This window comes from Eleutherodactylus coqui, chromosome 4, assembly GCF_035609145.1.
Source record: "Eleutherodactylus coqui strain aEleCoq1 chromosome 4, aEleCoq1.hap1, whole genome shotgun sequence".
NCBI lineage: Eukaryota > Metazoa > Chordata > Amphibia > Anura > Eleutherodactylidae > Eleutherodactylus > Eleutherodactylus coqui.
In genome coordinates this window covers 59,614,228-59,639,583 of record NC_089840.1, presented here as the reverse complement: position 1 = coordinate 59,639,583, position 25,356 = coordinate 59,614,228, and the positions used below count along the sequence as shown (strand labels likewise).

General features: G+C 44.9%; 1 protein-coding gene across 1 annotated transcript in view; it reads right to left on the bottom strand.

Moving 5' to 3' along the window:
- BLTP2 (bridge-like lipid transfer protein family member 2) overlaps nucleotides 1–25,356 on the bottom strand; it is a 75,420-nt gene that overhangs the window by 34,321 nt on the left and 15,743 nt on the right. Inside the window, exons 3-12 of the mRNA XM_066599542.1 lie at nucleotides 24,963–25,095; nucleotides 19,737–19,786; nucleotides 13,258–13,417; nucleotides 11,366–11,484; nucleotides 6,143–6,203; nucleotides 5,269–5,482; nucleotides 3,673–3,781; nucleotides 3,463–3,587; nucleotides 1,893–1,960; nucleotides 1,139–1,284 (exon numbers count right to left, since the gene is read on the bottom strand). Of these exons, the coding sequence (XP_066455639.1) occupies nucleotides 1,139–1,284; nucleotides 1,893–1,960; nucleotides 3,463–3,587; nucleotides 3,673–3,781; nucleotides 5,269–5,482; nucleotides 6,143–6,203; nucleotides 11,366–11,484; nucleotides 13,258–13,417; nucleotides 19,737–19,786; nucleotides 24,963–25,095 (1,185 nt within the window). The remainder of the gene's footprint in view (nucleotides 1–1,138; nucleotides 1,285–1,892; nucleotides 1,961–3,462; nucleotides 3,588–3,672; nucleotides 3,782–5,268; nucleotides 5,483–6,142; nucleotides 6,204–11,365; nucleotides 11,485–13,257; nucleotides 13,418–19,736; nucleotides 19,787–24,962; nucleotides 25,096–25,356) is intronic.

Here is a 25,356-nt window from a genome sequence, read left to right as displayed (position 1 = left end):
AATACTACTTGTGATGCTTGCTCAGATGTCCAACCACTTTTGGTAGGATAGTATACAAATAAAACCTGTGTCTAGTCTAGTCATGCAGTTATGTGCCATTTCCCTGCTTCTTGCCATCTTACGCATTGGACAACCTGCATAGTGTACATCCTTGAGAGGACTTTCTAAGCAATATTTGCTAACTATGTTCAAATGACACAACAGTCATGTCATGATAGAGGGAAAATTGTAATTTTGGTGGAAAGGTGCAGAAAATGCTTTACAGGAAACGCCAACTGAGCTCTGAACTAGCAGGTACATAAGCAGGCACACTGTAACCTGTCCAGGCACATAGAAACTTATTCTAATGATAGCTACAACATACTCTTTAAGGAGGCTGTCCCACTAAATTAACTTATCTCTTATCCAGAGTATTACAATTTGTGCAGGCCAAACCACTGGGAACTCTACCAATCATGTAAAAGTGGGTCCCAAGTGTCCCGAAATGAATCGAGGGGTGGTCACTAGAGATGAGCGAGTATACTCGCTAAGGCACATTACTCGAGCAAGTAGTGCCTTAGCCGAGTATCTCCCCACTCGTCTCTAAAGATTCGGGGGCCGGTGGGGGGCGGCGGGGGAGAGCGGGGAGAAACGAAGGGGAGATCTCTCTCTCCCTCTCCCCCCCCCCCCCCCCGCAACTCAACTGTCACCTGCGCCGGCCCCCGAATCTTTAGAGACGAGCGAGGAGATACTCGGCTAAGGCACTACTCACTTGAGTAATGTGCCTTAGCGAGTATACTCACTCATCTCTAGTGGTCACTGCGGGCATTTTAATTGGGCTGTCGGAGATAACCAAGCAAAAGAGCACACTATACATCAATGGAATCTGTTGGGTGCTGGTGGTGGCAGTTTTGCAATAGATCCAGCACTGGTGGTGACTTCTGTTCATAACAAAAACCACAATGCAAAAATGAAGAGAGTCTAAAGAACAAATATTCACTGTTTTTACTTTCATATAGAATGTTGGCATTTAAATGTTCAACTTGCTCAATGAAAGGAGGAAATGAAACAACTTAATTTAACCACACGTAATCCACAGCTACAATGTACAAGGCCACAGTTTCACTCTATAAAAAGATTTTGAAAACACTTAACCTACCGATTATTTTTGGTTGAGGCTTTAGCGACCCTATGTATTTGGCGATCCAGCACCAGCAGGCTGAACCAATGAGCAAACTCCTGATGGCGGTAGTGAATGATGCAAGTATTAAGAGTGACGTTACTCTGGATATCAATAGAGGTGACCTAATTGGAGGTAAAGAGTTAATAAAAAAGGTATTTATATAGCATCAAACAACTAATCTCAAACAATGACTAATTTACACATATACATAGAATGTGAAGCCAGCGGTGATCTGCCTGTCTAAACGCTCTGGACGAGTTCTAACAGCTTGGCGGTGACGTTAGCACCAGTGCAGTCATTTAGCCGACAGTCATCCCGTGTGAATGTAGCATTACTACACTGAGTTTCTCAGAGGGCGTAGAGGTTTCATGAACTATTTATAGCTAGAGATGAGCAAGTATACTCGCTAAGGCACATTACTCGAGCGAGTAGTGCCTTAGCCGAGTATCTCCCCGCTCGTCTCTAAAGATTCGGGGGGTGGGGAGCGGCGGGGGAGAGCGGGGAGAAATGCAGGGGAGATCTCTCTCTCCCCCCGCTCCCCGCCGCAACTCACCTGTCACCCGCGCCGGCCCCCGAATCTTTAGAGACGAGCAAAGGAGATACTCGGCTAAGGCATTACTCGCTCGAGTAATGTGCCTTAGTGAGTATACTCGCTCATCTCTATTTACAGCCCATCTAAAATGATCTCAATGTATACATCTAAACCGTGACATTGAGTACAGTCCCTTACCTGTACGCCAGCCTTCAAGTGATTTAGGCAGAGGATCCTTTGTCGGCTCTGAGACAGTAACAAACCATCTGTAGACAGAAGCCAGAAACAACAGGGCATTATCTTCCGTGAACATTGTACTAGGACAAGCAGCTATACACTTCAAATTAAAGGGGCTATCCTCAGGTTAGGTGATCAAGTATCATCATTGAACGTCCAACTGCTGAACCCCCAAGGAATCATGAGAACAACCCTCCAAGCCCCCCTTGTGAAAAAAACAGCAGTGCACATGCGTGACCATCACTCCATCCACTGTTTGGGGAGATAGCTGAGCATCCACAGGAAGGTGATAAATGTATGATCGCTGGGGCCCCACTGATCACAAAAACAAGAGTCCCAAGTTCCCGTTCTAGAGGAGTTTAAAGGGGTTAAAGAATGCTATTGATGACTTATCCTTGGGACCCTGACCAATTAGCTGATTGTGCGCCCGCTGACAGCGCCAAAACTGCACAGGGGTTGGAGCGGAAGTCTCTGCTCTGACCTCTGTGAAGTGGCCGGCGCTTGTAACTACAGGTACGGCTTGCGTTGATTTCAATGAGTTGCTCCTACCCCTGTGTAATTAGCGCGCTGTCAGCAGGTGCAAAATCAGCTGATTGGTCGGGGTCCTGAGCGACGGACCCCAGACGATCAACTATTGATCCCCTATCCTGAGGATAGGTCAATAGTATTTTCCCTGGAAAACCCTTTTAAATGAAGCTGTGGTCATGCATGTACTCTTCTGATGCTCCATTCAGACTCTGCAGGACTGATGGAAATACTCGAGCATTGTATTCAACTAACCCCCATCAGTGCCATAGACTTTTAAAGGAGCAGTGGTGCGCACATATGAACAATTCTCGATTCAAACTCTTCCGGAGCAGGAACTCAGAACCCCCATTCTATAGATGGCGAGGGTCCCAGTAAAAATATATTTATGATCTAACCTGTGGATAAGTGGGTAAATGCTTTCATGGGATGACCCCTTTAAAGGGGTTGTCCCGCGCCGAAACGTTTTTTTTTTTTTTTCAACCCCCCCCCCCCCGTTCGGCGCGAGACAAACCCGATGCAGGGACTTAAAAAACAAACCGCTCAGCGCTTACCTTAATCCCCGCGCTCCGGTGACTTCTATACTTACCGGCTGAAGATGGCCGCCGGGATCCTCTTCCTCCGTGGACCGCAGCTCTTCTGTGCGGTCCATTGCCGATTCCAGCCTCCTGATTGGCTGGAATCGGCACGTGACGGGGCGGAGCTACACGGAGCCCCATTGAAGAAAGCAGAAGACCCGGACTGCGCAAGCGCGTCTAATTTGGCCATTCGACCATTTTAGACGGCGAAAATTAGACGGCAACCATGGAGACGGGGACGCCAGCAACGGAGCAGGTAAGTGAAAAACTTTTTATAACTTCTGTATGGCTCATAATTAATGCACAATGTACATTACAAAGTGCATTCTTATGGCCATACAGAAGTGTATAGACCCACTTGCTGCCGCGGGACAACCCCTTTAAGTTCTTTAATTACAACATTCCACTTTGAAAGTGTAAAGTTCTACCTTCTATTAGAAGTTCAGAGCTCATCTGTGCCAGTTCAGAGGTGCCAATGAACTTTCGCATGGGCAGCTGATCCTCCTCCCGTATATAAGAAAACTTCAGAACTTTTAGAGTCCAGTTTAAGTGCCTGAGGAATAACCAGAGATCTAAAGCATCAAGTTGAACCTAAAGCCATTACATCTTCTCCTTTCATCGGAACATGCAGGACTTACCTGTGCTGGCTGTTCATGGATAGGATAACAGTGCTGCTTTCAAATCCCACATCTAACTGACAGGGTAATCGCTCTACTAGCTGAAGCCACTTGGGAGCTGCGATGTCCCCTGCCAATGAAAGGTAAAACACGATCAGGTAGGTATTTAAGGAGTGTTCAGACTGGTAACATAGGAAAAAACAGAGAATTTCTAACTTTCTTGTGTACGGTGATTGTAATCGTAAGTTCACATCACAATAATTAGGAGGAGTATGAACCTAGGCTTAAAAAGTTATCCGGTAACATTCACTTTTCAAAATGAGATCCAAATGACTTAATACAATAAAACAAATGTTACTTTATTCGTCCTCAGCCGTGGCGATCCAAAGCTGCAAGTTCGCAATCCTCCTGGTCTCTGTTGATAGTGTCAGGAGACTGCAACGTCACTGTTCTGAACGTCTGGCATCATGGCGCCCAGGATGTGACTCCTGATGCTGGGAGCATGGGCAGTGGATGCTGCAGCCTCTCATTGGTAGGCAGTAGTCACCTGACTTCTAATATCAATAGAGACCGGGAGAAAGCATTCCACAGCTTCCCACGGATTTACCCGGTTTGTAAAATCACTGTATGCGAGTCCAGCTTAGGACCTGCACACACAGCACTATACATTGCCTGAATATTAATGGTGTTATAGATAGGTCTGAATATTTAACCCTTTCCAATCCACTGTCTGACGTCTCCAGACATTCTGATTGAAGGCTGTACAGCTCCGATCTCGGAAGACGTCCGGCAGGGTATTCTTACTGCATATTACTGGCTGCTCTGTTGTTGGGGCCTCTACAGCATGTCCCATACCGCAGTACTGGCTCTAGCCAGCAGATGGCGCCATTGTATATTGGCAGAAAGAGAAAGCCCCCTTGGAAACCCAGAATCCAAAATTGGATTGCAAAGGGTTAAGTCCCGAATCCCCCCTTCAATGATACTTCATAACTATATATGCAGAAAAAAAGTTGCTAACGCTTACAGGTTCTACAACAGGTTCCAAATGTAAAAAGCTTAATTTCCTAACATCACTTTGATTTATGGTACAAAGTACATACAAGTGTATTTGTAGGAGGGTGGAAGGGGCTCCTGCTCCTCCTTTTGATGGCCACTAAGCCCCACTGTCTGCCAGTGATATGGCAGAAGGTGTGGTGGGGGGGTGATAGGCACCCTGAACGCCAGGTAAAGGAGGCCCCAGCTTTGATGTGGTTGGTGGCGTGACCTGCACAATACGCTTCACTCACCTTGCCCAGATGGTTATACCTTAAAATAGAACATTCGGTTATCCCATTTTTGGTAGCAAAATCACCCAAAATCCCTAACACCTTTTTTCATATATTGCTAAATTGCTCTGTTCCACTAGAACGTAATATTGTTTCTTTTAAAGCGGCACTAGATTTGCACTTTTACCCCACCGTAACTCTTTGCTACACGTGCAGAGAATATTTCTGCTCTATTAACTCTTGTAAAACTAATAAAAATTAAATTTAAAAAGGAAAAATAATACAGGGTTTGATGCGGAGCTTCTATGTTCCGATCGGTCAACAATGGACTTGTAATGCTCTTGGTGACAACCTGTGATTGCCGATTCCTCTGTACTGTTACTTTCTTCATTGTCCGCCTGCAGCGCTAAAACCAGTCTTTTCTGCAGCAAGTCACTTTGGAACAGACTCTCATGCACCTCTGCATGGAGGCTCCGCACCCGCAGACTGACGGCCTGTAGGCTCTTCTCATTGATGCTGCATTCCATAGTAAGAGCCAGAGAGAGCTCTGCCAGACAGGCTTCACCCTGCAATCATAGGAAGGAACATGGTCAACAGGGTTAGACTATGGCGGTTATCCTGTAGAAAAACATATTCCTTTCAGTTATGGCCTGGTATGATATACGTACATTCCTGCAACAGGTCTACAAATATTGCACTAGCTGGGGAAGAAGAGATTGGAAAAGCAATGACGCTCAAGATTTGATCAGGCCTTAGTGTGCCATATAAGCTCACACATCTATTGGGGGGGCCGTTATAGAGGAATCCCACCTGAATTTATGTCATGTAATAGGCAATGAGGGCTTAGGAGCTGAAAACCCCACTGAGCTCCATGTTGGAAACCTCTAAACAGCTTTAACCCTTCCAATTTGTATCCTGGTTTTCCTAGGGGGCTTACTCTCTTTCTGCTGTTATGCAATGGCGCTATCTGCTGGCTAAAGCCAGTACTGCATGAGGTGACACGTTGGATAGGCTCCGTCAGCAGAGAGGCTGGCAATATACAGTAAGAGAACCTCGACGGACGTCTTCCAACATCGAAGCTGTACAGCCTTAAATCATAATGTCTTCAGGCGTCAGACAGTGGATTGGAAAGGGTTAAAGGATTGAGGCTGAAGCAAGGTATAGCTGTAAACATAGCTGAAAGGTATACTAAGGACTTATTTGCTCTGCTTTAGCATTATACTCACCTGCTTACTGCTCTTTAGTAACTTGCTGGTCAGCTGGTTAAGGCTCAGTGTGTAGTCCATTCTGCAAGTAGAACACAAAACTAATGAAGCATTTTAGGTTTTCCTCTGGGTGATTGCACACTAGCATTGTACGTCCTGCGGATTTTCCATTCCTCTGTTCCATGTTTAGTAACACAAAAAACTAGATTATTTTTGCACTTACCGTAAAATCTTTTTCTTATCATGTTCATTGGGGGACACAGATGAAGAACCATGGGTATACATGCTGCTACTTGCGGCAGACACTAAGCAAAAGAGCGTTAGTTCCTCTTACCAGCTATACCCCCCTGCAGGCACCAAGCTATTCAGTGTGTATGCAAGCAGCAAGAGAAGCTGACTAGGATGAAAACAGTGAGAAATTAAGACCTGAAATAGTAGAACCCTATGTGAGACACCTCGAACAAAGGCTTCTACAAGGACAACGGTCTCGGAGAGTCATAAGGACCAAAAGGGCAGGTGCCGTGACCCCCAATGAACAGGAGGAGAAAGAGATTTTACGCTAAGCTAAAAAAAAAGTTCTTGTTTTCTCATTGCGTGGGATGAGTCCAGGGATGAGCCGGAATGGCGGAAATATGTAGGGAAGCTTGGAGCATGTGCATGGAATTAAGAGGGCATCTACCACTCTAGCCTGGGGGTCTTGCGACCTAGACATAAAGGTTGGAAGCTTGCAATTGATTCTGGACGCCATCATGTCAACATTTGGGTGACCCCATTTATGGCAAGGCTCTTAAGCACGCCGATATGGGGTTCCCATTCTCCACACCTGGTATATGGACCGTTAAGATTACTGGGAGGTGAGCTTCTGTTTATGCTAGGATTTTTTCCACTGACAGCTGTCCCGCTCTGATGATTTATGTACGAAACCACATTGCGTTGTCCATTTGGAAATGGACAGGGAAACCTGTAAGTTGCGGTGCAAAATGATGGAGTGAATATAGGAGGGGAGGGACTACTCCTGGATTGTCCACATTCCTTGCTCTGAGAGGTTTTGTAGCATACCTCTCCATCCAAGGAGATTGGCATCCATGCTGAGCACCAGCCGTTTAAGTGTCAGAAATGATCGCCTTTGATGAACTTGGGGGTAATCCAGCCACCAGTGCAGGGAGTATAGAAGAGACAGAGGTAGCCAGGTTTTTCGAACCAGTGAATGTGTGAATTTGTCCCATCAAGAGAGGATAGTCCAGAAGAGAGGTCAGGCATGACATGGTCAAAAGGAATCACCTCGAATGAAGAGACCATCAACCCCAGGACTCTCATGCAATGTCGAATGGGGATAGGAGACTGTGTCCACAAGAAGCGCTCCTGGAGGAGATGAAGTTTTTGTGAAGAGAGTAAAACACAGGCATATGCCGTGTCAAGGCCAAGGCCCAGAAATTCCAGATGCTCAGATGGGAAGAGGGAGCATTGAGTGGAGTATCAAACCAGGACTGACTGTCCAGGGTGATGTGGAGACTCTCCAGAGAGGCCGAGTAGGAAGGCCCCTTCCCCAAGAGGTCATCGACACAGGCAATAGCCACAATCCCCTTGGAGTACAGAAGAGCCATCACCAACATTAGGACTTGCGTGAATAGCCGGGAAGCTGTGACCAACCCAAACAGGAGAGCGACAAACTGGTAGTGTTCTAATTGAACTATGAGGTGGAGAAAACACTAATTTGCTTTGCAGGTGGGCACAAAGAGATATGCAGCCTAGATGTCGGCAGATGACACAAATTCCCTTTATTCCATGGATAGACTTCAGCGACCCCATGCGGAAATGCCGGACTTTTATATATTGATTCAGTTTTTTCAAATACAAAACAGGGCGGATGGATCCATCCCTCTTGGGTACCTCGAAAAGATTGGAATAAAACCCCTTAAAATGCTCTATGGAGAGAACCAGAATTAAGCGATGGCTTATCGCCTGATCAAAAGCGTTGATTAGTGAAGGAGATCTGAAGTCTGGACCTTAAAAAATGTCCCAAGGATGGTTGACAAGCTCTATGGCATAGCCTGAGGAAATAACCTCCTAGACCCAGGTGTCTGAGTTGTCCTTTAACTAGTTGTTTCTGAATAGGGAAAGTTACCCCCCCCCCATCCTGACTAACTGGTGTGGGGACAGCCCTTCATGTAGAGAATTTTGTAGAGGAGGACTTGGAGGTCTGTGGACAAGGATGCCAGGAGGGTCGGAGTTTGAATAAAGGTTTCTTCCTGTGATCCCAAGTGGTTTTCTTGACATTTGAGGAACTGTACATGGACCGAAGTGTCCAAAGGTACGAAACTGGATGTTTCTTCTGAGTAGACCTCACTCGGCTAGACTTGTTCTGTGGTAGCTGGGTGCTCTTATAATTCGCACCCTCCGAGATAATCTCATCCAGTTGGGTGCCAAAGAGACGGGAAATGAAAAGGGGAATTCCAGTTAAGGACCTTTTAGACACTGCATCCCAAGATTTTAGCTACAAGCTCCGAAGGGTTGCTATGGAAGCAGCTAAGGCTTAAGTTAGAAGCCTTGAAGCATCCAATGAGGCCTCACAAAAGATAATTTCCTGCCTGGCCGATTTGATGCGCAATATTTGCCAGTTCTTCCAGGGAAGAACCTGAGAGAATTCCATGGCGCAATTACTTAGCCCATTCAGCAGTAGCCTTATTGACCCAGGTAGAAGCACAAAGAGATCAGAGGGCCGAACCCTTCACCTTGAAGGATGTTTTGGCCAGCGATTCCAGCTTCTTGTCACACACACATCTGCAAAAGAAGAGACATCTGCCATAGGCAAAGTCAAGTGTTTCAGAAAGCATGAATCTGGAGGGTCTACCGCTGGAGATGATGCCCATTTCTTTACGGACTCTGCCTGAAAAGGGTACATAAGGGGTATGTAATAACCAAGCTCTTCAGTTTAGTGAAACAATTGTCAGAGATTCCATTCCTTAGTCAGGATGTTCTCAAATTCCTTGCAAGACGGAAACGCGTTCAGAGAACGCTTTTGACGTCTGAAAGAGACCAGCCCTGCAGACGTATCTGGGTCTGAATCTTTCACCTCAAGAGTATCCTTAACAGCGACTATTAGGCTATTGACTAGAGTGGATAGCTTGGATGACTGATACTCATCTAGGTCTGAATCTAAAGGAAACGTGAACAACTCTCCTTCAGAGCGGAAGTTATCTTTGGAAGAAAGTTCAGAGCGTGTCCCAGGGGAATCTGCAGAGTACGACGAGGGTGGTGACTCAGAAGATTGTCATGCGTGAGATCGTGTAGACCACTTTCTGGGTATTCCACAAGAGGGGTCATCTCGATCAGACACGTGCAGTGGAAGCTTATGAGAAGGCTTGTTTAGCATATCAATGATTGGACGCTTTAGTAAGGTACAGGACAGCCTGTGACAGAGAGTGTGCCAATTCTGTGTCGACGGCCGACTGGGGCGTGGACCATTAGACGGATTGCTGATTTCGATGGAAGGCAGTTAGCGCAGAGCGGTTCAGACTGTCTACATGAAAATTTGGTGTTATGGTGAGAGCATACGAAGTGTGTGGCTCTGGTCTGTATGGAGCCTTCTGCCCTAAGGTCAGACATGGTGTGACTGCGATAGACCTGCTGCTTGAGGTGCTTCAGAGGGGGCAGAGATAAGAGGAGTTATCTACTAGGCAGAGATTACCCAATTCGGATCAGGTGGCCCAGTAAGACTGAGTGAAGATCACACGTACGGTATCACAGGTCACAGGAGTGAACAGGGATGGAGACTGAGGCTGTGAAGGTAGGAGAAAGGACCTGGAGGTAGGCGCTGCACAGGTGGAGCGCGGGTGCAAATAGGAATGAGGAGAAAAGGCACCCAAGGCCCTCATTGGAGGGGAGGAAGGGAGGTCCCTCCCCAGTCCTTGGAAAATGAGATAGGCTGAGAGGGTGCTTCTATGTCCATTTATTTTAATGGTGTTGCCTTTCATGTCTGCTTCTGTTCCATTAGGATTCTGGCTTAATGTTAGAGAAACGGGAAAAAAACTGAAAGCGAGGATGAGATCTCATCGCCATACAATTAAAGAAAGAAAGCTAGAATTAAGGTCGGGCATGTTCCTAGTCACGGACACAACATAGAACACATGAAAGTCGCCATATTAAAAGGCAATTTCAAGTCACAAAACCATAGAAGAATTTGGGAGTACAAATTTATAACAACTTTTGACACTTTCACCAGAGAGTTAAATTCTTCAAGAGGATTCATGAGTGACTGGGAAGTATGAGAAATCTATAAACACAGATAACATTGCAGGCCTGGTGACCCCCTAACACTAATTCAGAGACCATAAAACCTTTACATCTTCAGTGGACTATTTAAGTGTGTATTTTTCTACTCATCCTGTTGCGATTTTCTTTTAAGTGCAAATTAATCACTTCCATGTCTGTGCCTTGTCATAAGTATGTGTGTATAAATAGGCATGCCTCTTCTGATCTATTTAATTATGCCTGAGGTAGAACCCTGAGAGGTTCAAAAGCTCGCATTAACATCATGTATTTTTGTTACCCATTAAAAGGTATCATATCTACAAGATTACTTGGTTTTTTTCCTGCTTCGAACAATCGCATTTTGATTCTGTTTTCTGGATGGAAAAAATACAGCTACAGACTGCGCTATTTTTCCGGAAAAAAAAAGGAAAAAAAAAACTAATGGAATGTAAGCAAATGAACACAAATGTAAAAACAAAAAACTCCACTGAAATGGGAAACATGTATCATTTATTTCCATTGGTAAAGACAGAATAGTGAAATGGAAATTGTGCAAGACAGACAACGCTAGTGTGAATTCACTCTGCCTTGGGTATTAAAAGCATTAAAGCAAGTCTGTCAGCAAATGCTACCCCTATAAACAAGTCCCACCAGTCTAGATACTGTCTAGTGCTTAGATACTGTATTTCTGTTGCAAGCATCACAAAAGAAATCTCAGTTTTCATGCCCTGCGTACTGTAAGCAAATGAGCCCTAGACGATCTGATGGGCGTTCCTGTTAGCTTGCACTAGTCCTGTGTTTCTGCTTTTAGTCATCCCCATCCCTTTGCTCAGTGATTGAAGGCTCCCTTCTGCTTGTGTCCATTCCAAAGCAGGTAGTTTTCAAGATCCAAAAAGTTTTACAAAAAAGCGATACTCTGTCAGCTTTTACAATTTTTGCATTATGCAGTAATTTTTAGCTACAGCTTTCCTGCTACAGGAAGTGAAGAGTTACCTTTTTCCATCACTGTCCAGTACAATGGAAGTCTTAGTTAAGGTCATGTGCCACAGAGACTCCGAGAGAGCCACATTGAGAACCATGATATTCACAGAGTCCAAATGTACAGATAGTAGCTGCAAGACAAGCAAAGCTGGATTACTGAAAGTGATAGGAAAACAAGTATTAAGTCCTGAATAAAGAAAAAAAAAAAAACACGTTTAGTATTTGTCTTTTCGCTGCGGGTTCCCCACCATACAGAACACCCAGGCCTTTGAGCACAGAATGACTTAGATGTTAAAAAAAAAACTTTTTGGGAAACACTGTTTTAAATTTACGGTTCTTTATTTTTAAAACTATATAAAACTATATTTAAGATAAAATAAAGTACAGGAAAAGGTTCACCATTTTGTTTTGGGTGTTTTGATATAATTTGTATAGTCTGAGATAAACAATGCGGGTATGGGGATGGTCAGAGCTAAAGGCTCAAGGGCCCGGATGCAAAGGTTTAGCATGGCCCCCCCCACACAACTGTCTTTTTGGGTCTCTCAAGATGCCTATCAATGTAACACTAGCAGTTGGGGGCATTGCTGGAATCTTAAATTAAAGGGGTTGTCCCGCGCTGAAACGGTTTTTTTTTTTTTTTAACCCCCCCCCCGTTCGGCGCGAGACAACCCCCGATGCAGGGGTTAAAAAAACAAACCGGAGAGTGCTTACCTGAATCCCGGCGGTCCGGCGTCTTCATACTCACCTGCTGAAGATGGCCGCCGGGGTCTGCTCCCTCCGTGGACCGCAGCTCTTCTGTGCGGTCCATTGCCGATTCCAGCCTCCTGATTGGCTGGAATCGGCACGTGACGGGGCGGAGCTACACGGAGCCGGCATTCTGCACGAGCGGCCCCATTGAAGACAGCAGAAGACCCGGACTGCGCAAGCGCGGCTAATTTGGCCATCGGAGGCCGAAAATTAGTCGGCACCATGGAGACGAGGACGCCAGCAACGGAGCAGGTAAGTGAAAAACTTTTGATAACTTCTGTATGGCTCATAATTAATGCACAATGTACATTATAAAAGTGCATTAATATGGCCATACAGAAGTGTATAGACCCACTTGCTGCCGCGGGACAACCCCTTTAAGATTAGGTAGAGGCTAAATGTAGGGAGGCCCCAATGCAAAATCTGTAATATGGCCCCTTAACCATCCATTTCTTATATAATAGAGGGGCCTTTGAGCCCCCCAAGGCTTCAGGGCCGGGAAGCGACTGCTTCCTCTGCACCCCCTATAGCTACGCCCCTGGTAGGTTGGCACGTTAAGATTTTAGACTTTTTTTAATAACTTTTTTGAAACATCTATATCTCTCTTATGACATCACATAAGACCTCTGGGGGACATTCACACTGTCATTTTTTAAATTTCACAATTCACAGGCATCCATTAGAGTAGCATTCCTTGGACCCCTAGTTACTGGGGTCTGCTAAGATTCTGCAGCTCCGAGATGCCCAGAGTTGTCGGTGATCACAGAGTCCCATAGAGGAAATGGCACTGCCGCTTCTTGTACTCTCTACATAGAGCTTATTGAGCGCTATGTGGAGTGCAGAAGAGAAGGCAGAAGTGGTTAAAAACAGCTTCTGCCTTCTCCTTTGGGTTCTCTGCTGTCTCTGACAGCTGTGTAGCTAGGTTGCAGGCATAGGAGCTCTGATCATGCGGTGTATTTTTGCTATGGTGTGGGATTAAAGCCCGAGGCCAAAAACACCATATATTTACAGCGCTTGGTCCTTTATGGGTTAAGAACAAAAATTTGCAGGAAACATTAAAAAACAACACAACAGATATTAAATATAGTTGGAAAGATGAAAACTAAAAGCTAAAATGCCAGAACTGCTGAGCAAGATGTTGAACAAAGGCTACGTACTTGAGACAAGACTTTCAGCATTGATGGGTTAAAGGCAGCTTTCTCAAAGTGTTCTGGTGTAACATCTGATGAGCCATCAGGAACCTGCGGTTGGGGTGGTGATAACCCTTGAAGATCGGTTCGAATGCGTACTTCTCCAAAACACAGGGCAAAGTAGTGACTAGAAGTAAACGAAATGGCAATAATGTCCGACCAACTGTCACCGCCATGAATTATATCATTATAAAACCCATTGACATAACAGCAACGTATTGATTGACGCACAACTCACCATCCACTGAAAAAGGTAATCTGTTCCAGGTTATAAAAACAGGATTTTTGTTACTTACAGTAAAATCCATTTCTTGTCACGTTCACTGGGCGACATAGCAGACCTTGGGGTATATCACTTGCCACTAGGGGGCGACACTAAGCAAAGAAAGAGGTAGTCCCTTCTACCTGCTATACTCCTCCTATAGGCATTGAGCTAAATCAAGTAGTAGGTAAGAACCAAATTAACAGATGAAGTCGATAAATACCTACCATAACTAGAAAAAATAGTACAAGATAAGGAAAACCAGGCCAGATTAAGAGTTCCTGATTGGAAAGGGACCAGCAATGGTATTAAAGTAGTAAACAACGGGGTGGGTGCTGTGTCCTGCAATGAGCGTGACCAGAAACGGATTTTACAGTAAGTAACAAAAAATCCTGTTTCCTCATCCGCGTCATTGGGGGACACAGAAGACCTTCTAGAGCAGTTCCAAAGTTGGTGGGACAAAGAAAGAATAGAGTGGGCAGCCTGTTGTTCCCAGTGGGCACATATAAGCGGCATGTCCACCGGTGGCTGCCAGGAAACACCTTTCGTAGGACCAAGACACAAGGAAGCCTGGAAGGCACTCCAATGACTAGGAAGCGCTTGCAAATTGGGTAGGATGGCATCAAGGTGGGATAGCCTTGTGGTTTAACTGGTACAGACAAACTAGCGAGTGGTAGGCACAGACGAGCCATGATAACGAAGCTACAAGTGATTGAACTAAGAGCGGAGTGAAAAGACTGACTGGAGCCTAAAGGGCTGAAGAACAGGAGAGAAAGGTAAAGAGGAAGGTACTGTGTGTTCTCTGGTTTGCTACCAGCAGAAAAGGAAATGGTATCTATATCTTCTCCAGAAGGTCTAGAGGAAAGGTTTGTACACCAACATAGAAGGGGGTTCTTCACTGTAAGAGCAGTGAGACTATGGAACTCTGCCTGAGGACGTGGTGATGGAAAATTCGATAAAAGAGTTCAAGAGGGGCCTGGACGTCTTCCTTGAGCGTTACAATACTATGTTATAATCATTAATAACTTCAGAAGGGTCGGTGATCCAGGGATTATTCTGATTGCCGATTTGCCTTAAATGGGGGAAATTGGCTTCTACCTCATTGGGCTTTTTTGCCTTCCTCTGGATCAACATCTGGGGGGTGATAGGCTGAACTGGATGGACATGTATTTTTTTTGCCATACATTCCATGTCACTATGCTCTGGGACAGCGGTGTTCCAGACCGGTGATACTGGTTCTCCGGTTACCTGCTGTTGGATGTAAATGGTCAGAAAGGCCATGTTAATGCTGACTTTACAGCATTGGATGTGTAAAGCAGGAGATTTATAGTGTGCTAATCTCGCTACAGTATATGCTGGATGACACTGATATGGCACATGCCGAAAACAATATTTTAACTTATATATATATATATATATATATATATATTTTTTTTTTTACTGCACATATGTGTCCAGTTAACTAGGTAGGGCATAGCGACAGGTTGCTTCAAGTGGCCTTGAGCAGAGAGCGAGCAAAGTAGGTCTGGTGCCAAAAAGACAAAAGGATACAAAGAAGAACATAAATGATGACCCAGGGTAGAATTCTTGTAAACACTGTTCTGGAAATGACAGAAGGGGATATCCTCTTAAAGGGGCAATAGTTCAATGGAAAGCGAACAGCGCCGGATAAGAAACGAGGCTTAGGATGCTGCAAGTGTCTGCCCTATTGTTCCAAGCAGGCGGTACAGCTCCTTGAAGAGGAGAGTGAGTTATTACGAGATGGATGGGAGGAATGGGGAGGAAGCGCTAGAGAAAAGGTCATGGAAAAAGTCACAGAAAAAAACTGCCTTGTCCAAATTAGATGAGGATGTATCAGGATGCCAGCTTGGACAATAATCTTAAACAAGTTGGTATGGGGGTTTGTGTGCAGTTTGAAAGAGCTTGGAGGCTGAAAGAGAAGTTATTTACTAAGCCAAGTATATAGGGGTTAGTCCTGAAGTTGTGCGCGACACCTGGAGCTGAGATACTGGTATTAGGAAGACGGAATACCCTCACTAGTGCAGATGATAATCCGCAGTACTTGAGCACCCCTAGCATCACACCACCTATTAAACTGCCATGATTGACCGCCGTACCCAGCAGGACAACTTGATAAACTGCGTTAGCGACTACCATAGTGCAGAGACAGGGTAATGCTTGCTTTGTGTAGTTACATAACTTGTCCAGAAGGGGCAGTGAGTATCACATAACTACCCCGCCTGTGTAAGGGAGCAGCCGAAACCGCAGGGTTATAAAGTGATATACCGGTCTAGCCATTGGCTGAAGCTGAAAAGAACAACGTCCAGTGACGGTTATAGGAGTTGCGCGGTACTTAGCAGCATTATATGATCTTCTTACACAGTCCGGCAGTAACAAAGTTACCGTGGCTGATTAATACTTCAATCGCTGTATAATCCTGCAAATTGCCTGCATGGGGAGGTGAAGCTGTTTGCAAAACTAACTATATTGGATGCATCAAATAACAGAATGGAAGATGCTCCGATACTTGCCAGAACAGAGTTTGATGGGATGTGGATGGCCAAGACTTGTACTTGCTGCATAATTCGGTCAGATACAGCCTTACATCTTAGAAGATAAGGTCGTAACTGCTTGATGCTTGTGAGTTTGTGTAACCATGTCAGGTACAGAGTCTGGCAATAGCAATAGTATGTGTCTAGTAGTAGGGATAGAGGGAGCCAGTCTCATATTTGTAACTTTGCATATTCGAGTATATGGCATGTAGTAATATCATTATTGTATTTGAATGCAAAAAAATAGGTTTTCGGCTGCCTTGCCTCCATTGTGAAATTCCAGCAGACTCTGAAGCTTGCAGAATGATGATTGCCACCCCAATAATGTGTAATATATGGAGCCAGCCGTAATGTAACGACTCCTGCTGTGTGAAAGAGGCAACGAAGCACACTACGACTGGTGCAGAGTCCGGCAGCGCTATATTACTCCTCCATGGGAGGCCGAGATGATGCAAAGTAAGCTCTTTATTTGCAGTCAGACGGGGCACAGATTCTCGGTTTTGTCGCTACCTGTAAGCACGTTGAATGAAGTCTGGCTGCGCTACACTGCTCACGCCATGGGAAAGGGCAATGAAGATGTACGGACTCAACTTCAGTGCCACATTGGATGGGGCAATGAGGCAGAATAAGCCGTGCCTGCGCATTCACATGGAACACAGCTTCCCAGTTGTGTCGTGTAATTGTGTGGAACCAAGTGCCATCGTGCTACATGGTGTTGCCGATGGAAAAGGGTAATGAGATGTATGTTCTGAACATGCGGGAAGGCCATTACTCCTGCTATAGAAGGGGGTAATGAGGCGTGTGCAATCAGCTGAGAGAGCGAGAGACCCTCCCTCATCGCTATATTACTCCTGCTATGGATGGGGGTAATGAGGAGGAACATGCTCACCTTACAGGAGAGTTTTGCAGTGCTATATCACTCCTCCTAGTGATGAGAATAATAAAGGGAAATTTGGTAGTCCTGAAGTGGATCAACAGTTAGGACTACATTACTAATAAGACTGTATATGCCCGACACGCAGGAGGTTGTAACCCAGCCCTACATTACTCTTCCAATGGATAGGGGTAATGAGCCGGATATACTCACCATACGAAAGTGAGTATATGGAATATGGTATGAGACTTTATATGCCTGACCTGAAGGATGTTGTCATCCCGCACTATGTTACTCCTTCAATGATGAGGCGTAATATGCTCACCATACGGGAGATTCCCTTTGTGCTACATTACTAGTGTTATGGAAACTATATATGTTCGTTATGCGGAAGACAGTCGGTCAGCACTATAATACGTATGGCATGGAAGGAGGACGAGATAGTATATGATTTACCATGTGGAGAATCTCGTATTGCTACAGTACTCCCGCTATGGAAGGTTTTGGGATCGTCCAACCCAACAAGTAAGAGATGGGCTTGGTCATCTTGGGTTGGTGTAGGGCCGCCCTATAGAAAGGGTATACCCACTGCGATTAAGAGAACTTGTGAAGACCAAGTGGCCATGTAGATTTAAATGAGCCCTGGCAGATTTGGAGTAAAACGAGCTACCAGTTAGACCAAGCAGCAAAGTATCATTGTACAGCTAATGTGGCCCATAGCAATGATATGTGAATGCCTGTTTGATGGCTTCCTGTGTGAGGCAGGGGGATAAGATGAGGGGATAAGACGTTAGAACAGCGCCTACCTGGTGCTAAGCAGCAAAAGGGTCCCAGAGTGCTGCAGATTTCCAGGAACAGAGAACGCGAGCTGGGCATGTGCCCCTCCAGCACCCAGCCTTGTCTGCTGGGTAAATTGACTGCTGCCATCGCGATGCTATATTAATATAAGCATGACTACTACCTTAAGAGACCCCCTTCAATTTTCGACTAAGACACGATAACGTTGTGCCAGCAGGTCAACCTACAAGCCGGTAACTAGTTGGAGTGCATGCCCATGTGCCCGAAGGCAGTCTTGCCCTTATAATAGTGCACTCGCCGGAAGTACAGCACGGCCCCAGAAGTATCGCCCCCCCTATAAAAAGTGTGCCGAATGTAGGTCCTGCCCCTCTAAGACAGTGTCCCCAAAAGAAGTCCCACACCCTGATCTCAGTCTAGTGGGCCCAAAAAGCCAAAAGCGGGGGTCCACGACACCAGACCGGGACCCAAAGAGACATGGATGGAGAGCGGCGAAGGCAGGGAAGCAACGTCAGAGAACGCCGCTCAGCACGCTGCACCAGCAGTACCACCACCAGCCACAGCAGGGTTGCGTATGCAGGCCACTGGACAAGGGAACCGAGACTACCTCCTACAGACACCATGCTAAAACTGATTTAACTCGGTGTCTATAAGAGGTGTAGAGCTGGTAGTAGGAACTAACTTTTTCTTTGCTTAGTGTCGCCTTCAAGTGGCAAGAGCTATACCCCAAGGTCTGCTGTGCCCCCCAATCACACGGACGAGAAGACTAAAATATCTTCCAAATTCAAGAGCCTAATGTGTGATAAGGTCCACTGCTGTTATGAAGACCATACCAAACAATGTGCTTTGTGCTGCGGATTTAACTGCAGAAATGCTGCATAATTTACTGCAGCTTTCACCTGTTACATTGCAAAAGGCGAAATCCACCGCGAAAATCTGCAACATAAATTGGCGCGTTGTGGATTTAAAATCTAAACTGCATCTCAATCCCTATGCATTTATTTTTCCGCAGCGCGTGGATGAGACTTGTTTAAATTTCATCCACTTTTCTGCCAAGGTGAAAGCTGCAGATTTTCTGCATGGAAGATCTATAGGAGACCCACCCACCCCTGAGAACATACCTTTATACAGGGTTACTATAAAAGAAATAGAAGACACTTGCAATGTTTTATACTACTTACATGGCTTTTTAGTATATGGCTTTAAAACCACCCTTCAGATTCTGGTCAAAATTCCTTCTCAGGAAGCTGTTCTCTTCTATTTTTCCAATCCATCGGTTCCAGGTCCTTTTATCGTCCGTACAAGATGGCCAGCACAATCTTCAGACTACCCAGTTCCCACAGTGCACTGGCAGTGTTAAAACTATCAATGCACTATACCTGCTCTCCGATTGGCCAGAGCTGCTCATGTGATCAGCACTGGTCAATCAGAGAGCAGTTCAAGTATGCATTAGGCAATTAGACGTCTTGGATGTTCGAAACCAGGGCTTGGTAATAGCAGATTGGAGAGGCAGCAAAGAAGAACAACTGCAGGTAATATACCCCTCTTCACCTCCCATTCCTCGGACAGAATTCTGTCCCCAAAATCGGAGGGTCGCTTTAAGTTTGTATGACTAAGTTACAGAAGTTTGTGTGTGAGCCTTTTCAGGAACACATGACACGGATCCAATGATCTGCTTGTTCCTCTACTACAGATGTCTCTCAGAACTTTTCCCTTTGCATTAACAACCAGTGTTCCGAAAGTTCTGGCTACATGGGTGCTCACATGATGCTAACATCAGAAACGTATATATCCCAACTCTATACTATTGCGCATATTGCGTGTCTGACGATTAACGGTTCTGGTTATATATAAACATTGAACATATGTATTTCTTGCCTAGTAATCCTGGACTTTCCTCATTCACATCACAGAACTTTTCCCCACGTCTCCTAAAACTAAAGGTTTCAAAAGCATTACTTACGGTAACTCATGGTTCAGCAGTTTGCTAGAGATCCAGATGCTGTCAATTTCCTAAAATAAGTAAATAGACGTTGCTTTAAAATATTTCAATGATTTTTTTACCTAGTTTTTCAGAAACACAAAAAAAAAATTCCAAAAAATAATAATAAAAAACTAAGGGTGCATTCACACAGGGTAGATTAGTAGAAGTGAAAACCGCATCAAAAAAGGATCTGGAAAAAGCACCTGCATTCTTGTCTGTGTACGGTAAGAGAGGTATGTGAATGGAGCCCAACGGCTGTGATCAGTACAGTATGCCCTGTCACAGGGACATATATAGATACGGTCAGACCTGGAACCTGCTGCTGTAAGGGAGTAGTGACTAAAAAGACTCCGTTAGTAAGCTTTAATTACTCTAAAGGGTCCTCCAGATAGGTAGATTGTATAATATGTAACGACTCAAAACAAATATATACTCAGTGCAAGAAAAAAAAATCCATCTCCTAGCAGGAGTTGTCGAAATCAAATGATACTTTCTCTGTTTGATTGTAGCACTGATATAAGTAAGTAATTACAATATCAGTGCAAAAGGATAATTTATTGTGGAAAACAGACCCCTTAAGGGAGGCTCTAGTACCCTGTTGTACCGCCTCTAGCTTGGATACAAGATGTGATACAGACGGGCATGGAGGCTCTAGTACCCTGTTATATCGCCTCGAGCTTGGATACAAGATGTGATACGGGCAGGCATGGAGGGCCTAGTACCCTGTTGTACCGCCTCTAGCTTGGATACAAGATGTGATACAGACGGGCATGGAGGCTCTAGCACCCTGTTATATCGCCTCGAGCTTGGATACAAGATGTGATACGGGCAGGCATGGAGGCTCTAGTACCTTGTGTACTGCCTCTAGCTTGGATACAAGATGTCATACAGATGGGCATGGAGGCTCTAGTAAAATTAATCCCTCCCCTAGAAGCATTCTATGTGTGATTGTAATGTTGAAATAAGTGATTACAATATCAGAGCAAAAGGAAACTTTATTGCAGAAAACTGAACACTGGAAGGGAGGCTCTAGTACCCTGCTGTACCGCCTCTAGCTAGAATACAAGATGTGATGCTGGTGGGCATGCAGGCTCTAGTGCCCTGTTGTACCGCCTCTAGCTAGGATACAAGATGTGATGCATGGGGGCATGGAGGCTCTAGTACCCTTTTGTACTGCCTCTAGCTTGGATACAAGATGTGATACTGGCAGGCATAGAGGCTCTAGTACCCTGTGGTACCACCTCTAGCTTGGATACAAGTTGTGTTTCAGACGGGCATGTAGGCTCTAGAACCCTGTTGTATTGCCTCTAGCTTGGATGTAAGGTGTGATACTGGCGGGCATGGAGGCTCTGGTATCCTGTTGGGCCGGCTCCAACTTGGAAACAAGATGCGATACACGCGGGCATGGAGACATACGGGTTCCATATGGTATCCTGCATTATATCGGTCTACATTTCCTGCAACTGAGCCTCTAGAATGTGTAAACTTGTAGGATGTCGAAGTTGGTGTCCCAGATGGTCCCATACATGTTCTATTGGTGATAAATCTTGCAAACGGGCAGCCACAGTGTGGCAATAATGTGGAGACATTCCTGTGAGCCCCTTGTGTGTGTGGCTGAGCATTATCCTGCTGGAAGCCGCCATGAGAGGAACACACGTGGCTGCAGGATGTCCGGAACATATCGCTGAGCTGTCATTGCCCCTCATACCACTACTAGGGGTGCCCGACTGTCATATGTGATGGCCCCCCAGATCATCACACCAGCAGTGGAGGCAGTGTGCCGCTTCACAGCAAAAGGCAAGATTGAGGCGCTTACTCCGAGGTCTCCAGACACGGACATGGCCAACGTCAGTGACCAAACTAAACCAGGAATCTGTCACCGTAGACAACTTGGTCCACTCCATAGCAGTCCAGTTTCGTTGTTCACAACACCACAGCAAATGGAGGTAGGAGGGTGCTAAAGGCCGTACAAGTAATGGGCGCTATGAGACCAAATGTTCTTCAGCCAAATGCCTGGAAATTGTTCCAATAGATACAGGACCTGTAACAATGGAGCCACCTGTCTCGGGATGGCGGATCACGAAACAGTTGGAGCTACTCGTGCTTGTCGGTCGATCAGACGATCCTCCCTACTAATGGTCTGTTGAGGGCATCCTGAGCCCAGTCACCTTGTGTGTGTGCCCTCAAGCATCCACTGGTCCCAACACTTCCTAGCAGTCTGGCCAGAACGGACCAGGTGGCGGGTAATTGGTTCGTACGACCATCCAGCTTCTCACTTACTGATATTGCACCCCCTCTCAAATTCTGTTAACTGGGTGAAATCCCTTTAATTGTGTCGTAGAGGCGTCTAGTGGTCAACAAGCTCTACACAAGTGGAAAAAGAGGTCACTACACACAAGGAGCCTCTGAGAGCCTTTTTATAGGCCAAGGGTGGAACCCTTTTGCAGGCCTCAGCTGGCAAGACCGTCCATGTAATCACGCCACAACTATAATCATTTGCATATCTGCCTGAGATGTAACTGCATGCCCATTTTTGCAGCCAAACGACAACTCCTTTTAGGTGCTGGATTTTTTTTTTAACAAAGTGCATATAATTACAAAAAAAAATAAAACATTTTTAAATAAAAGTAATATGTGGTGTAGAAGAGAATATCTGCTGCATTTCAGAACACAGGTCAATGACTTGGCTCACACTGCTGTATACAAACTCAATAAAGATAGAAAACAAGAACATTCACGTCACAGGAACACCAAGCACAGGAAATAAGGAAATGACAAACCGAGTCCATGAGGGATTTTCTTTATCTACCTAACATTCTAAAAGCTTGCTGGAAAATGTACTTATGGGAAGAACAGGAATTTTACTTCCTATCACAGGATATACTACACCGGTAAAGACTTAAAGAACTTCATTTGTACAGACTGAAGGAAAGAAGGGGGGCATGATGGAAACCTTTATATATGTTACAGGAGGGAGAGACGGGAGAAAAGTGACATGATGGAAACCTTTATATATGTTACAGGAGGAGAGAAGGGAGAGGGGGACATGATGGAAACCTTTATATATGTTACAGGAGGAGAGAAGGGAGAGGAGGGCATGATGGAAGCCTTTATATATGTTACAGGAGGAGAGAAGGGAGAGAGGGGACATGATGGAAACCTTTATATATGTTACAGAAGGAGAAAAGGGAGAGGGGGACATGATGGAAACCTTTATATATGTTACAGGAGGAGAGAAGGGAGAGAGGGGACAGGATGGAAACCTTTATATATGTTACAGAAGGAGAAAAGGGAGACATGATGGAAACCTTTATATATATTACAGGAGAAGAGAGGGGAGAGGGGGACATGATGGAAACCTTTATATGTGTTACAAGAGGAGAGAAGGCAGAGGAGGACATGATGGAAACCTTTATATGTGTTACAAGAGGAGAGAAGGCAGAGGAGGACATGATGGAAACCTTTATATGTGTTACAGGAGAAGAGAAGGGAGAGGAGGACATGATGGAAACCTTTATATATGTTACAGGAGGAGAGAAGGGAGAGGAGGACATGATGGGAACCTTTATATATGTTACAGGAGGAGAGAAGTGAGAGGAGGACATGATGGAAACCTTTATATGTGTTACAGGAGAAGAGAAGGGAGAGGAGGACATGATGGAAACCTTTATATATATGTTACAGGAGGAGAGAAGGGAGAGGAGGACATGATGGAAACCTTTATATATATGTTACAGGAGGAGAGAAGGGAGAAGAGGGACATGATGGAAACCTTTATATATGTTAAACGAGGAGAGAAGGGAGAGGGGGACATTATGGAAACCTTTATATATATTACAGGAGAGAAGGAGGGAGAGGGGGACATGATGGAAACCTTTATATATGTTAAAGGAGGAGAGAAGGGAGAGGAGGACATTATGGAAACCTTCATATATATTACAGGAGAGAAGGAGGGAGAGGGGGACATGATGGAAACCTTTATATATGTTACAGGAGGAGAGAAGGGAGAGTAAGAACATGGTGGAAACCTTTATATATGTTACAGGAGGAGAGAAGTGAGAGAGGGGGGACATGATGGAAACCTTTATATGTGTTACAGGAGGAGAGAAGGGGGAGGGGGACATGATGGAAACCTTTATATATGTTACAGGAGGAGAGAAGGGAGAGAAGGACATGATGGAAACCTTTATATATGTTACAGGAGGAGAGAAGGGAGAGGGGGACATGGTGGAAACCTTTATATCTGTTACAGGAGGAGAGAAGGGAGAGGGGGACATGGTGGAAACCTTTATATCTGTTACAGGAGGAGAGAAGGCAGAGGGGAACATGATGGAAACCTTTATATATGTTACATGAGAGAAGGGAGCGGGGGGACATGATGGAAACCTTTATATATGTTACATGAGAGAAGGGAGAGGAGGACATGATGGAAACCTTTATATATGGTACAGGAGGAGAGAAGGGAGCGGGGGGACATGATGGAAACCTTTATATATGGTACAGGAGGAGAGAAGGGAGAGGCGGACATGATGGAAACCTTTATATATGCTACATGAGAGAAGGGAGAGGGGGGACATGATGGATACCTTTATATATGGTACAGGAGGAGAGAAGGGAGAGGGGGGACACGATGGAAACCATTATATATGTTACAGGAGGAAAGTTGGGACAAGGGGGTAATGATGGAAGATTTTAGATATAATAAAGATATAAAAAAAGGTTCCGGAGGGAAGTTAAGCATTAGAACAAAGGGACACAATCTGAGATTAGTTGGGTAAAAATCAAAAGTAATATTATTTAACTGAAAGAATAGTGGATATATGGAGAAACTTCCAGCAGACATGGTTGGATAGTCAACAGTAAGGGTGAATACCCACTTGCGTTTTTCTTGTGCCTTTTTTTCACGCGATATCGCTGAGTTTTTTAATGCGATTGTCAATGGGACTTTCTAATGTTAAAAACACATCACAAGTTGGCGCTTTGCAATTTTTGTGCAATGCGTTTTTAACATTAGAAAGTCCCATAGACAATCGCGTGAAAAAAACGTGCAAGAAAAACGCAAGTGGGTAGTCACCCTAACTGAATGTAAACATGTCTGGGATAAACATATATCTATCCTCATAGAGAAATAAAGAGGAAATAACAGGAGGGCAGACTGGACGGACCAGGAGCTCTATTTCCGCCGTCTATCTTCTGTACGCTCACCAGAGTTTGCTGTTGCTGTTTCCCAAACTTCAAGCTAATGTTCTGGAACCATAAGAATCCAAGACTTCCAATTTTCAATTCCGCTCCAAGTTTCCTCTGACACCAGTTACTGGCCAGGCGATAAAGCAGCCATCTATATAGGGGACATGAGTATTTATTACATGTTACGGGTACAGCACCATGAGTAATACATTGTAAACAGTAAATACAATCTCTTGAATTGTTACATTGTGTCAAGTATTGATTGAATCTGTTTCTGGGAAAGCTGGGTGAGAACGATTGAAGCTTTCTAAGTAATTGTCACTCAGCTATAGGGAAGTATCAATGCATCACTGATTAACGTTGACAATAAGAGTTGGCAAATAACTTTTGGACCTTTTCTGGAGACCACAAA